We start from the raw sequence: 15,205 nt of genomic DNA, 5'->3' as shown, positions 1-15,205 counted from the left end.
CCGTAAATTAGCAAAAACGCGTTCTGACACGCCCTGAAAGCTTTTGAGCACTGCGTTTTGCACTCTGCGCATGGACCGTCAAAATAGAGCCCTAAATGTTGTTTATAGCAAAACCCAATTAAAAGTGGTTTATTTTAGTACCAGTCCACTCTACTGTGTATTTCCACACGCAGGTCTGAGAAAATGGAGGAAGAAAAAATGAGCTCTGCATGTGAAATGAGTGCGTTTGAGGAGAAAGAGTCTCCTGTTGACCCTCAGAGAGCAGCATCTCCAGTGTTCAGCTGTGTGTCCATGAAGAGCAGCAACTCCATGTATCAGCCTCCTGCATTCAGTGATGGATCTGCTGTGAGATCTGAGTCTGGGTGAGTATCATTCACTGTGTGCTGTGGGTGGGAAAATACTTTACAGAAGTATAACTTTCTCTGAAAAGTGGACATAATCAAATAATTTGTAAATTATAATAATAATAATAATAATACAATAAGGTTATGTAAAAATGTTCAATCCACTCACAATGTTCTTAAATGACTATTATAACAGTCTCAGTAATTTAGAAGAAATTATTATTGAAAGACCAGTAAAACACGAGCATGAAGAGACAGCAGTAGTGAAGGCCAGTCGTGAATAATCAGTCATGTTTACCTTGTGGAAATTAGCTTAATGCAGTTGTTCACTGTTGTATTTCATAATCAGTTGAAGTTTCAGTTTCTGTTTGAACTCTAAGTTGGTTCTCATTGTTGTTCTTATCGTAATGTTTTGCGCTGAAGTGATCAATGGATGAAGCAATCAGGACAACAGCTCTGGCCTCATGAAAGTGAACTATGGAGGAATGAGACAAGACCTCAGCCCTGGCCTCATGAAAGTGAACTATGGAGGAACGAGACAAGACCTCAGCCCTGGCCTCATGAAAGTGAACAACAGAGGAACGAGACAAGACCTCAGCCCTGGCCTCATGAAAGTGAACAACAGAGGAACGAGACAAGATCTCAGCCCTGGCTTCATGAAAGTGAACAACAGAGGAACGAGACAAGACCTCAGCCCTGGTCTTTTGAAAATGAACTATGGATGAATGAGACAAGATCTCAGCTCTGGCCTCACAATCATCAAGCTTCACTGCAGACCTTCAGGCCTGTTTCTCCAGCTCAGCTTATGGATGCAGTGGCTCAGTGGTGGTCTTCTCAATGGTCATTCGTCCCGCAGGCTCCAGCTTGGTCTGTCAACCCACCAGCTCCACCACAGTCTTCAGGGTCTCTGTCTGTATCCAGACCCTTCACCCCTTCGCATCCAGCAGGATTCTCCATCTCCCCACACTGTTCCTCAGTTTCACCTCAAACTCTCCACTGGTCACCCAGACATACAAATATTCCCTGGTCAATTTGCACGTGAGTATGACTTTAGATCTTTAGATGGTAGTAAATGTGTGCGTTCTGAGCATTTTAGTGTGTGGGGTTGATTTTGTATGGCTTTTCACTCAGTGCTCTCAATTTTTCCAACAATCAGTTTCAGTCATGGGATTGTAAAACTTGATTTCTTTTAATGTTAGAGGTATGGGATGCTCATCTCGGTTCATTTTCCCAACCGACAATGCCGCTCATTAACCGAATATTAACCGTTAACCAGATAGATTCGTATTATATTATCATTGAATAAAAAAATGTAATTGACTTGTCTATTTTTGTGTCTGACACATAAATTATGGCTTAATATCAGTTTATTTTAATATGTGAACAACAGCATACAGAACATATTAACAACAGAACATCATTAAAACACACACACCTGCAGTGTTTCCAATAAAAAAAATATGAACAGTAATGAATAAATATATATTTTTTAATTCTACAATTTAGAGTTTTTACATTTTGTTTTTATTTTTAATTTTACAGCTTGTCCTCTGTAGTGGACCACATGACCATTTTAGTTCGAAACGACAGCCAAACACAGACAACACAACTGTACAGGATGTGGCTGTAAAGGGATATTAATCCAATATTAATGTAACAAAAACTAAACAAAAGCCATTTTTTTCCTTTTGTATTGAAATTCCTAAAACAGTTTAGTCTGAAAGAAAGCCAAAATAAAAAAAGAAAAGAAGTGATGTTAATCCAAAACAAATTCAACATAAAAGTGATTTAAAACTGATCGTCCTTCTCTAATTGTCTTTAATTTTCTAATTGTCTGATTGTCAGACTTTAAATCAGAGTCTCCCTCAACTATCTTGTAAAGAATCCTCTCTGCTTCAGTTCTGCCTCCTACAACATGCAGTCATTAATTACAATAAGATGGTCCTGGTGTCCACTATAGTGGACATTTAAAAAGGATGATATTTTGAAACACAAACAAGTTAACAGCTTTGAAAGGTGAATGTTTTGTTCCTGACATTTTAATAAACACATATATGTAATAATAATAATAAAAAAACTTTCAAGAAGCAAAATTTTATATACCTCTCTCCTTCCCATGAAATATGCTTGTTTGTATGTCGGCCATTTTGGATGCAGTGTAAAAAGTTGTTCCTAGCATGCCAGCCAATCAAATGACAGATCACTAGAAAGCCCAGGATGTCCTCTGAACAGTACAACAGGACTTGACAGAGTAGCTCAAAAGTTAAAAGAAAATTCATGAAAATGCAATGTCCACTACAGAGGACACAAGTCAATGGGCGGGGTCTCAGGAGGGTAATGGTTTAGTTTTTTTACATATATTATTGCATTATTTTACATACATTTAAAAAAAAATAATTTATAAGCTATCAACTGAAAGCCTCTGTTTGGTGTGGAGTACTGGAGTTATCAAACTTTTTAATTTTGGCACAAAGCAGAGCTGAAGGACTGAAGGGCTTTATTCTATGAAAGCAACCACCTAGATGTACATTATCCTGCTTTTTACACAACTTCTCGCCACAAAACATAAAAAATTGACACAAAGCACTGTGTCTCATTCACTACTAATTGCGAACTACTAATTTAATTGTATTTCACACAAAAACTTTTTCTACTTGATTCACAAAACGTGTGTATGCACATGAGTTTGTTATTAAACTTGTTTTTCTGTTAGTGAAGTTAGAGCAGGGCTATTTAATTGGCAGCCCGAAGGCCGAACTTGGCCCTGAGGCAATTTGTTTCGGCCCTCCAAATAGTGTGACCAAGACATCAAAAATTTTGTTTGGTCGAAAAACGACTATTATAGTTATAAAGTGACGTGCGTCTGTTCAATACAGCACAAGCTGCAGTTGAAGGCAGCGCAGAGTGTGAGACACCTGTCATTAAGTGAGTGGTGCAGGCAGCCGAAAACATTCGGATACTTGATCATAAAGGCTTCTCAACGCTGCGTTTCTATTGCACGGAACGAAACTGCTGCAACTAAGCAAAGTTAGCACCTGTGCACTAGTTTAAAGTTCTGAGCTTGTACACCGTGACAAACTAATTGAACAGCCCTGATTTTAAAGTGCATGGCTCTGTTCTTAAAGGTGCGGTAGGTGATCTGTAAAAGGCAGATGTTCATTTGTTTTGTTCATCACCATTAATTTTTTTTTTGTCATATTATTGAATTAAATCACAAATGCATGTTTCTGAGGACAATTTGGGATTAAATTGGCAAAACAGACAGTTTGCTATATTTATACAATGTTTTTTAATAGTAAAATCCAAGGTTTTGTATGCATTTTGTGTCAATTCATCTCTCCCTTTAAAAAAAATCTTTTTGTCTTTTTTTTTTCTTAATCCTTCCTGTTATAAAGAAAAAAAGCTTCTATTTGTCTAAAAGTCTGACACTGTTTTACTTGTGCTGCTGTTGATTATTTGTCTTTTAGTGATGTTTTCCTATATATGTTGCCTTGGATAAAAATGTTTCCACACACAGGTCTGAGATAACAGGGGAAAAGAAGATGAGTTCTGCGTGTGAAATGAGTGTGTTTGAGGGGGAAGAGGCTCCTGTTGACCCTCAGAGAGCAGCATCTCCAGTGTTCAGCTGTGTGTCTATGAAGAGCAACAACTCCATGTATCAGCCTCCTGCATTCAGTGATGGATCAACTGTGAGATCTGAGTGTGGGTGAGTATCATAAAGTTGGAAACACTTTTTTTTATTCATCTGAACTCATCATCATGGTGATCAGTGTTTCTTTAACATTTGACCTTTGATTGTTCTAAAACAGTTTATCTTTCTTCATCTGCAGTAATGTTTTACCATGAGCACTTGTATTTTGTAACAGAAAGAGACTGAAGCTGACTCCTGTTGACCCTCAGAGAGCAGCATCTCCATTATTCAGCTGCGTGTCTATGAAGAGCAACAACTCCATGTTTCAGCCTCCTGCATTCAGTGATGGATCTACTGTGAGATCTGAGTCTGTGTGAGTATCATTCACTGTGTGCTGCGGGTGGGTAAATATTGTGGTGAATCATTGCTGAAGTGACTTTCTCTTATATGTGGACATTAGTAAATGACCTATCATCTATCATAACTGTAAATAAGTAATGATGATGTGATTTACAGGTCAGAGGTCAGTGATGTGTCCTGTCACTGTTTAAAGTTGTTGTTTAAAAAGCTCCAAAAATATGCTTATAACCTATAGAAAAAATGGATACACTGTGTATATATATATATATATATATTTGCATTAAAATATTTAAGAATCTTTCCCAGAGATGGGTTGCGGCTGGAAGGGCATCCACTGCGTAAAAAACTTGCTGGATAAGTTGGCAGAACATTCCGATGGGGCGACCCCGGATTAATAAAGGGACTAAGCCGACAAGAAAATGAATGAATGAATATTTAAGAATCCTCAAGAGCAATGATGTACAAACTCAGTCCTGAAGAGTTTGGCTGTTTCTCAATTCCAAGAACGCAAAGAATGTACTCGTGTGCTTGTGAAGACTGGTCTTGCCAGTGTAACAGAGGCCAGCTAGTGAATTGCTGTGCAGGTAAACCTCACTGCTCTGAAGCTGAAAAAACGGCAGACATTAGAGGTCTTGGTCTTTAGCCTCCTTGTTAGAGCAACTGACTCTATGCGGAAGGTCGCCGGTTCGATCCCAGCTTGGAGCGCGTTGGGTGGTGTAGGACCGGCGGGGTTACACCAGCTCACCTCAGAAGAATGAACTCGGGAGACCGCGAGAACAGAGAATGCGTCCTGTGAGAAATGAGATGCTGCGTTCTTCCTGATGGTCACATGACCTTCACGCATTTATAACTGAAAATTATTTAACCATTACAGCATTCATACACCGATTTATAGTTTTTCTTTTTTCAATATATATAACATGCACAAAAAACATACAAATATACTTCGCACAATATAAATAAAATTTGATATAAATAAAAACTGATTTTTATACAAATTCCAGCAAATAAATACCCTTCTAGTGTTTATGTCTCTATTAAGATTTTCATGTCGTAATGTTTTCTTTCACCGTCCTATTTAGGATAAATAAGTTTTGTTTTAGTCTTTCAGAGAAAAAAAAAAACCCAAAAACTCAACTGTCAAAAACTGCTCCTGGCGGGATTAGAACTCAGGCTGCAGTACCACAACTTAAGGTTGATTTATACTTCTGCGTCAAACACCGTCGTATGCTACGGCGCTGACGCATAGCCCTTCGCTGTGGCCGTCACTGACGTGCACCTCTCAAAAAAAGTAACTACACGTCGCAACGACGCGTAGCGTAAGCTCTGTGATTGGTTGGCTTGGTATCGCTGACGAGTCTGGGCAGGACCGAGAGCCGCGTGAATGGCGCGAGCGATTGTTTACAAGTGTGGAGTCCCGTAAAGGAGCTCCGGATGAAAAGTTTTGTTTTGTGTTTACCTTCTAGTTAAAGTTGTTGCACGTCCGCCGGTTCCTGCCTCAAAATGAGCGAGTTTGAGCCACTTGTACATCCCGGAAGTGTTCAGGAAACGCAAAACAGAAGCGAAGAAACTCGACACAGAGGAACATTTACACCTCACTGCCAACTAGCGTTTCTGAAGTGTTAATGCAGACCAACAGAGACAGCGCGCAGAAGTATAAAAGCACAGCCACGCGCGTTGCCTGCACCGTGAGTTGCGTCAGTCACTTGACACAGAAGTATAAATCAGGCTTTATTGCTCTACAGCTAGACCATGTGGGTAGTGAAAGTGGTGGAGTATCCAATAAAGCAAATACTCCAACATGAATTATATACAAAGCAAATATACTCAAAGCTGAATACAATAATTATCAGTAGTAAACGTAATAGTATTAACAATAATCATATCATCCAATCAACCCATTTAATCCAAACATAATAATGATAAAAGAAAGAAATAACTCCAACCCTAATCAAACACACCTGAAGCAGCTAATCAAGCTCTTACTAGATATACTAGAAACTTCCTTGCAGATGTGTTGAAGCAAGTTAGAGCTAAATTCAACAAGACACCAGCCCTCCAGGACAGAGTTTAGATACCCCTGCTCTAAAGCAATTAGATTACTGTCAAGTGGGTTTATAATGAACAGCTCCATTCACACACATTGATCAAACACACTCAGCTTTAAAAATGATTAAAGATCAGTGAAAATGAGAGTTCAGTTATTTAGTGCCTTAAGTTGTGTCAGAGCAGTGTGAGATTTAATCTTAAGCTGAACAAAAAACACACTTGATCAGTTCACAAGCTTTTTTCCACTTACTATATTATAGGAAATGACTGACCGACTCTGTCAATTTGTGCTTTTTTCATTTTATCACAAAGAATTTAAGAAACTGATTAATAAATTCTCTTTTTATAATAAATATATAATAATAAAAGAGCTGACAGATCATCTTTAGGGAAGCAGTCTGAAATATTTCTGTCTTTTTCTCAGTATTGTCAGCAGAAGCAGAAAGAGCGCAGCGTCTCCAGTGTCCAGCGGTGTGTCCATGAAGAGCAATGCATCTATGAATTATCCACCAGCGTTCAGTAATGAATGTGTGAACATTGACCCTGTGTGAGTATGACAAAATTGAGAATATGTAAATTTACTGAAGCATACATGTTGTCTAGATGTAACTGTGTTTGTTGTTTGTTTGTTTCTGTTTTGTGTGTTCAGTAGTGAGAAAGCTGAGCAGATGAGAATTGTGTCCCATCAGACCTGCACATCCTCCAGGCAGAGTCACTTCAGTCTTCATGATGATCTTCAGAGAGTGAAAGAGCAGCACAAAACCATCATGAAGATCAAGTACGAGAGCTTATTTGAGGGAGTGAAACTCCAGCAGAATCAAACCCTCCTGAACAGCATTTACACACAGCTGTACATCATAGAGGGAGAGAGTGAAGGAGTGAATGAAGAACATGAGGTGCTGCAGATGGAGAAGAGATACAAGACTCTCCAAGACACTCCAATCAACTGCAATGACATCTTTAACCCTTCAGCTGAAGCAGGAGATGAGGAGAAGAGCAGAGAGGAGAACGAGCAGATCAAGACTGTTCTCACTAAAGGCATCGCTGGAATTGGAAAAACCGTCTCTGTGCAGAAGTTCATTCTGGACTGGGCCGAGGGAAAAGCCAATCAGGATGTAGATTTCATCTTTGTGCTTCCATTTCGAGAGCTGAACTTGATTAAAGATCATCAGTACAGTCTTCACACACTTCTGCTGGACTTTCATCCTGAACTTCAGCATCTGGACTCACAGATTTATGAGGAGTGTAAAGTCGTGTTCATCTTTGATGGTCTGGATGAAAGCAGAATCACACTGATGTTTTCAGACTGTCAGAAAGTTTCTGATGTGACTGAAGCTTCATCAGTGAGTGTGTTGATGTCAAACCTCATGAAAGGAGATCTGCTTCCCTCCGCTCTCATCTGGATCACCAGCAGACCAGCAGCAGCCAATCAGATCCCCTCAAAACACATCAGCCTCGTGACGGAGATTCAGGGCTTCAATGACCCTCAGAAGGAGGAATATTTCAGGAAGAGAATCAGAGATGAAGATCAAGCCAGCAGAATCATCTCCCACATCAGAAGAGCAAGAAGCCTCCACATCATGTGCCACATACCCGTCTTCTGCTGGATCTCAGCCACTGTGCTTCAAACCATCCTGAGACAAGATCTGAGTGCAGAAATCCCTCAAACTCTGACTGAGATGTACATCCACTTCCTCCTCATTCAGACACACATGAGGAAGCAGAAGTATGAAGAGAGAGATCCAGAGAAACTCCTGCAGTCCAACAGAGACGTGATTGTGAAACTTGCTGAACTGGCTTTCAATCAGCTGATGAAGGGCAATGTGATGTTCTACGAGGAGGACCTGATTGAGAGCGGGATAGACGTCGCTGACGCCTCAGTGTATTCTGGGATCTGCACTGAGATCTTCAGAGAGGAATCTGTGATTTATCAGAGGAAGGTTTACAGCTTTGTTCATCTGAGCTTTCAGGAGTGTTTTGCAGCACTGTATGTGTTTTACTGCTATTTACACAACAACACTGAGGTGATGAAGATGTTCCTGACAGGGAAACACAGAACTCAGAGTGAGAAAGTTCCTCTGGATGTGCTTCTGAAAGGAGTGATGAATAAAGCCTTGAGGAGTAAAACTGGACACCTGGATCTGTTCCTGCGATTTCTTCATGGCGTCTCACTGGAGTCCAATCAGAGACTCTTACAGGATCTGCTGAAACACACAGAGAACGACCCAGAGATCATCAAGAAAATAATCTACAACCTCAAACGAGGACAAAAACACAACATCAGTCCTGAAAGATGGATGAATCTCTCACACTGCTTGATTGAGATGAAGGATAATTCCATTGTTGAAAAAATGCAGAGATTTTTAAAGTCTAAAAATATTTTTAAAAAGCTGACTCTTGCTCAGTGCTCAACTCTGGCAAACATGATCCTGATGTCAGAGGAGGTGATGGATACATTTGATCTTAAAAAGTACAGAATCAACTCAGAGGGCAGAAGGAGACTGTTACCAGCTATGAGGAACTGCAGAAAAGCTCTGTGAGTGTAAAAATCCAATAATATTATGATATGAACACATTAATATTCTCTCTACTAATGAGCTGCTTACCATGAATCAAGTAGATGAGCAAAGCTTGTGTTGGGGCAGTGATGTTTTTTCTTCAGTAGAACAATAAAGTCATCTTTAGCTAACACCATGGTCTTCGGGAATGAGAGTAAAAATGTCTGCTACTAGAAAAGTTGAAGTGTTTATTTATGGCTCTTGATAATAAATCTGAGCTCTTACAATATTAACTGACAGTTCTTTCAGACACTTCATTTCTGATTTCTGGTAACTGGAAGAAGTGTGTTTGAGATTAACAAACTGGTCAATTGTGTGCATATACATTTATTTTAAATTATTTTTAACCAAGGAGTGACAGTAGGTAGTGATGTCGCCTCACAGCAAGAAGATCGCTGGTGCAAGCCTCGGCTTGGTCAGTTGGCGTTTCTATGTGGAGTTTGCATGTTCTCCCTGTGTTTGCGTTAGTTTCTTTTGGATGCTCCGGTTACTCACACAGTTCAGGCATAACACAGTATGACAACACATCAGATGATTGTTCTTTGGCTACAGCTGATCAATCTGTCAGATTCTGGAGTGCTTTACAGGTCTAAAGAAACATATAATTGATAAATGATCTTAAATAAAACAAATACATTTATAGAGATGGTGTATAAGTATATCATTTCACTCTCCTGGGAAATGGAGGCCATATGAATGGTTTGTGAGCACAATTAAGTGCACTCAGCATGTCATATCATCTGATAATTTTAGGAAATAATCCCAAAAGGCAACTGACTGTGTAAAGCCACATAAAACAAAACAAAAATACGATGAATATGCTGAAATCAGCCGCTAATCAGTCGGATTCAGCTGAGGTGAAGTGACGGCGACCAGCGAGACCTAGCTGTCACTTAAGTGGCCACACTCTTAATTATGCAAACTTAATAAAACCTAATATAAATATAAAAAAACAGATATAGATAAATATTAAAAAAACGGATGAGCTATAAAAAAAATTCACACCCTCACAGTTGTCATAAAGGGGAACCGTAGCTCCATATGGAGCCAGGACTTGTGGAATTTTTGATGAATTGCAGTTTCAGTTTCATTATTGCAACAGGTGTTGTGCCGAGAAGCACACCCCTGCCGTAAAATGCACCTCTTTCAAAAACTTTCATTGGGATTCTCAGGTCCCGTTTACACTAGTGCATTTCAGTCTTAAAATAGCATTTTAGATCAAAAACGATCCCCGTCCACACTAGCGTTCCTGGACATATCTCTGTCCACACTACGCCACCAAAAACGTACATCACGTGATCATTCGCGCACTCTGGGCAAGCGTGTTTTAGCGAATATATGCCGCTGCTGTAGTAAAAAAGGCAGAGTTTGATTGCACAATGGCGTCTAAAACAGACAATAGTGCAAACAACGCTCCCATTTCTGTGTCCATGTTGTTGTTTACAGTACTGTCTTCCGGTAGCGTTAAAGCCATGTGTTATAGTCATGTTATAGGGGCTTGACGAATAAGGGAAGGATACGCAATGACCCAAAAGCCCCAATCAGGTAGCAAATCTCAGCAGCCCCGCCTCTGTTTTCAGATGTCTGCGTTTTCCCTTATCCACACTGAGACGGAGCAGCAGCGTTTTAAAATGAAAACGGCCTCTCCAGCGTTTCCAAAACGCTTCGTTTTCGGTGCTCGTAAACTCCGGCGTAGTGTGGACGGATGGCGTAACCGTAGCAAAACTTATGAGTTTTCAAACTCAAACGCATTAGTGTAAACGGGGCCTCAGTCTAGATAAAACCAAAGGCCACAATGAATTAAAACGTAATAAAATTATTATCTTGATAGATGAAGCAAAAACTAAAAATAAGTGAAACACATTTGTGTAATCTTCTGTAAGGGAAGGTTTCACTCTCATAACTCTTATTAAAAAGTGATCAATTTAAGTTAATAGATGCACATTTCAGAGGGGCTGTGTTTTATGGCAGGAGTGAAAGCCTTTTATGTACACGTGTCGACACCCAGTGAGTTTTGGAAGTCGACAAAACTATAGATTATTAATATGATGTAGATCTTATTTTGACTAAGCATAGCTCCTGGTATTTTTTTTTTTTTTTTTTTTTTTGTATAAAGCAGAAAGGAGGGATAAAAGCAAGGAGTTTAGACTTAATAAACCTAATCTGTCCATGAGTTGGGACTAAGACAACACACAACAGATAATTCTGTAAAACATTTTTTTGTGTTCTATACAATTGTCTATAGAATTTAATTCTAATGAAATTAATATTCATTCATACATTCCTTTTCCTTCAGCTTAGTCTCTATTTCAGAGGTCCCTACAGCGGAATAAACCACCAACTGGTCCGGCATATGTTTTTACGCTGTAAATGCCTTTTACTGAACACTTTTACTGAACAAATTTCAATATGCACATTAAACAAGTCATGTGTATTTGTAATAAGCGATCATGTGATGGTGAAAATGTGTGTGAAGGGACAAACCAGTGGCCTGAGCACATTGTAAAAACATCTGAAATGTTGTTTTGGTCATTCTAAAATGGTGTAACCATTTCAGGATTAGTGTTGTTATACTGTATTATTAATTACCTCCAGCAATGTCAAGAGTGTCTGTGCTCCGCGTCTCATGCCTTCAAACACCAGCACGTGTTCATAACGTGTCGGCAATATTTGAACCACCAACTGTTCTGGCATATGTTTTACGCTGCAGATGCCCTTTCAGCCACAACCCAGGACTGGGAAACACCCATACACACTTATTCACACACACACACACACTCATACACTAAGGCCAAGTTAGTTAATCAATTCTCCTATAGCGCATGTGTTTGGACTGTGGGGGAAACCAGAGCACCCAGAGAAAACCTACAGTACGCCACCACTGAGAGAACATGCAAATTCCACACAGAAATGCCAACTGGCCCAGCTGGGAATTGAACCAGCGTGTCAGTGAACTTCTTGCAGTGAGGCTAACCACTGACCCACCATGCTGTGCAGAAATTATATATATTATGCAACAGATTTCTTAAATGATCTTAGCATATCACTTCAGTTGTGTCTTTACATTGTTTTCCATTTAGAATAGTTTTTTTTTCTTTTATTTAGAAAAGAAGAATTGTATAATAATAATAATACTCATATTTATGATAAATATTTTATAAAAAATATTTTATTAAAAATATATATTTATAATTTGTATATATTTATAAATAAATGGGGGTGTGGCTTGGGGCATAGGGGTGGGGCGAAAATTCTCACTTCTTGCCAAAATGTTGGCGGCCTGCACATATTAAAATGCTATATCAAAACCTATATTAAAACATATGTTTATATAGGTTCTTTCCGCTACTGTAAAACCATGTGCATGTGTTTATTCATTGATAATTTGATAAATGTAACTTTTTTCAGACTGTCAGGCTGTGATCTCACTGATCAGCTCTGTGAAGTTGTGGCTTCAGCTCTACAATCATCAAACTCCCCCCTGAGAGAGCTGGACCTGAGTAACAATGAGCTGCAGGATTCAGGAGTGAAGCTGATCTGTGCTGGACTGAAGAGCCCAAACTGTCAACTCAACACACTGAGGTATGAAAGGAGAGATGTTTGAGTAGCCTGGGTGTAAAAACAACAGCATGCAAGCAAAGAGCATTTACAGAAGGTAAAATAAGTATTTAACATGTCATGATTATTTCTGGAAAATACATCTTTAAAGGAGCTGTTGACATGAAATTGACTGACCAGATTTTGGTAAATATCCAAACACACTAATGAAAAACACTAAACACACCCCGATCAGACCAGATTCATCCCCAACAGACAATTGTCCTCAAATCTTGGATGCCCTTTAACTATAATCTATTCACCAAATTTGGTCCCACTTTATATTAAGTGTCTTTAACTACTATGTACTTACATCAAAAAATAAATACAATGTACTTACTGTGTTCACAATGTATTTGAGAACACCTGTGGTGCTCTTTTGAGTTGGGACAGAGGTTGGGTTATGGACAGGTTTGGTGGTGTGGGTAGGTTTAAGGGTGGGTTAAGGTGTAAGGGATGGTCAACAGTGAATTTACAAATGTAATTACAGAATTTAGTTACAGATGTAATTTCATACCTGTATTCAATCAAGCATAAGTACACAATAAATACATGTATTTAAACAATTTATACATTGTAATGAATTATTAATTTCTGTGTAAGTACATTTTAGTTAAGGACACTTAAGTGGGACCCAAAATTCAAATAAAGACGACTTGATTGTTGCTTATCTGGACGCAGTGAACGCTTTTGATCGATTAGAATGGCCATATCTCTTTGCAGCCCTTAACAAATTTGATATTGGTGACAAATTAGAAAATTGGATTAGGATTCTCTATTATAACCCCAGTGCTAGAATCGTATGTAATGCTAGAGTTTTATAGGGGTTCTTGACAGGGCTGTGCTCTTTTGCCTCTTCATTTTGCACTGGCCTTTGGCTCAGTATATTCGGGGGGACCCCAATATACATGGATACTGTGCAAAGAATCCACACTGTTAGACCTTACCGGGTTTTTTTACAGTAGAATACTGGCAACACTGTTGCCAGCCACTCACTGTAAAAGTTCGGTTACAGTAAGTAACTGGCAACAGTGTTGCCAGTTAATTAATGTAACTGAACCATTACAGTAAATGGCTGGCAACAGTGTTGCCAGTTATTTACTGTAACTGAACCATTACAGTGAGTGGCTGGCAACAGTGTTGCCAGTTATTTACTGTAACTGAACCGATACAGTAAGTAGCTGGCAACAGTGTTGCCAGTTAATTACTGTAATAGAGCTGCAGTGGTAACTAACTGGAAACTGTGTACAGTTAATTACTGTATTGTAGTGTTACAAATCACAGCATTATACTGCATACACATTAATAGTATATCATATATAGTTATTGTCTTGTTACTAAAATTAATCAGTATTCTTAGCTGTTATTTAAAAATAGAAGGCACAACATTTTTCAGACAAATTTATTTTATCGTTTTGGCACCAAACAAATAAATAACAGAAAATGTATAACAAAATTAAGAAATCAGCAAATATAAATATCGTCTTGCATATTACAGGTCTGCACAGTAAGGCTGCGGTCACACTAACGTTTGAGCATGCAAAATTCTGTCATACTGCACTGCGAAGTGGAATTAAACAAAATAATTAGAAATTGAAAAAGCAAGCCAGAGAGATCATGTTTTCATCTTTGATTGGTATCACGCAATCACATGATGTGATTTCGCATGTCAGCGTTCTCCAAGCTTGAACTTTCCAATGCTGCGAATTATGAAATTTGTCGCATGAGCTATCATTCCAGGTCTGCAGTACTCACATGCGTATGAATGGAAGTCTATAGGGAGAAAAGTGCAGTGTGACCGGGACTTTAAGCTGTAACTCTAATTAAACACACCTGATTAAACTAATTACGGCTTGTTAGAAATCTACAGGTAATGTTGAAGCAGGGTGGATTCTAATCTCTGCTGCGCTGCAGTTCTCCAGGAACTTGGAGTTTGACCCCCATGGTATATAGCAGGGGTGCTCAATCCTGTTCCTGGATATCTACCTTCCTGCAGATTTCAGTTGCTACTCATATCAAACACACCTGCCTGTAATTATCAAGTGGTGTTCAGGTCCTAATTAATTGGTTTAGGTGTGTTTGATATGGATAGCAACTGAAATCTGCAGGAAGGTAGATCAGCAAATGAACAGCAAAAAACAACATAATTATTTTAAATTTTAATGTTTTAAATAATTAAAAACTGAAATAAAAAATCTCAAATCTCAATAAAAAGTTTAAAGTAATTATAAAAAATAAAAATAAAGTTGGCAACACCGAAAAACCAAAGGATCCAATCTTTTATTGTTATAATTATCTCAAGACAACAAACTTTTTTATTGTTTCTAATATAAATTCATAGGTGGAAACACTGCTCTGAAAAATACTTAGCAACAAACCCACAACCTGGGACTAGACAGTGGAGCTTTTGTGTGTGGATGGCTATGTGTATCATGTTTTTGTTATTCCCTGCGATGATGTGCACATGTTCCCTTACTGAGATGATGGGATAATTTTGGCTTAGTTGCCAGAAAGATACATACAACTGTTAGCATCTGTACATTATGGCAGTATGCAATATCCAATAAATACATATACTTAAACAAAAGTAATGTAAGAAGTTATATGGGGAGAGGCTAACTAGCTAACAATGTAGCTTTCAAGTACACAGTTCAAGATAACAACAG

At 38.7% G+C, this 15,205-nt stretch overlaps 1 protein-coding gene across 3 annotated transcripts in view; it reads left to right on the top strand.

Annotated features, from left to right (window-relative positions):
- The window catches only part of LOC137490780 (uncharacterized), a 41,012-nt gene that overhangs the window by 4,498 nt on the left and 21,309 nt on the right, over positions 1-15,205 (top strand). For all 3 annotated transcript variants that reach the window (XM_073945095.1, XM_073945094.1, XM_073945093.1), the window contains exons 2-8: positions 174-362; positions 768-1,382; positions 3,862-4,050; positions 4,211-4,348; positions 6,809-6,931; positions 7,034-8,920; positions 12,351-12,524. In XM_073945095.1, the coding sequence (XP_073801196.1) occupies positions 174-362; positions 768-1,382; positions 3,862-4,050; positions 4,211-4,348; positions 6,809-6,931; positions 7,034-8,920; positions 12,351-12,524 (3,315 nt within the window). The remainder of the gene's footprint in view (positions 1-173; positions 363-767; positions 1,383-3,861; positions 4,051-4,210; positions 4,349-6,808; positions 6,932-7,033; positions 8,921-12,350; positions 12,525-15,205) is intronic.

The sequence above is a fragment of the Danio rerio genome, chromosome 3 (assembly GCF_049306965.1).
Source record: "Danio rerio strain Tuebingen ecotype United States chromosome 3, GRCz12tu, whole genome shotgun sequence".
Taxonomy (NCBI): domain Eukaryota; kingdom Metazoa; phylum Chordata; class Actinopteri; order Cypriniformes; family Danionidae; genus Danio; species Danio rerio.
This window is presented reverse-complemented; position numbering and strand designations above follow the sequence as displayed.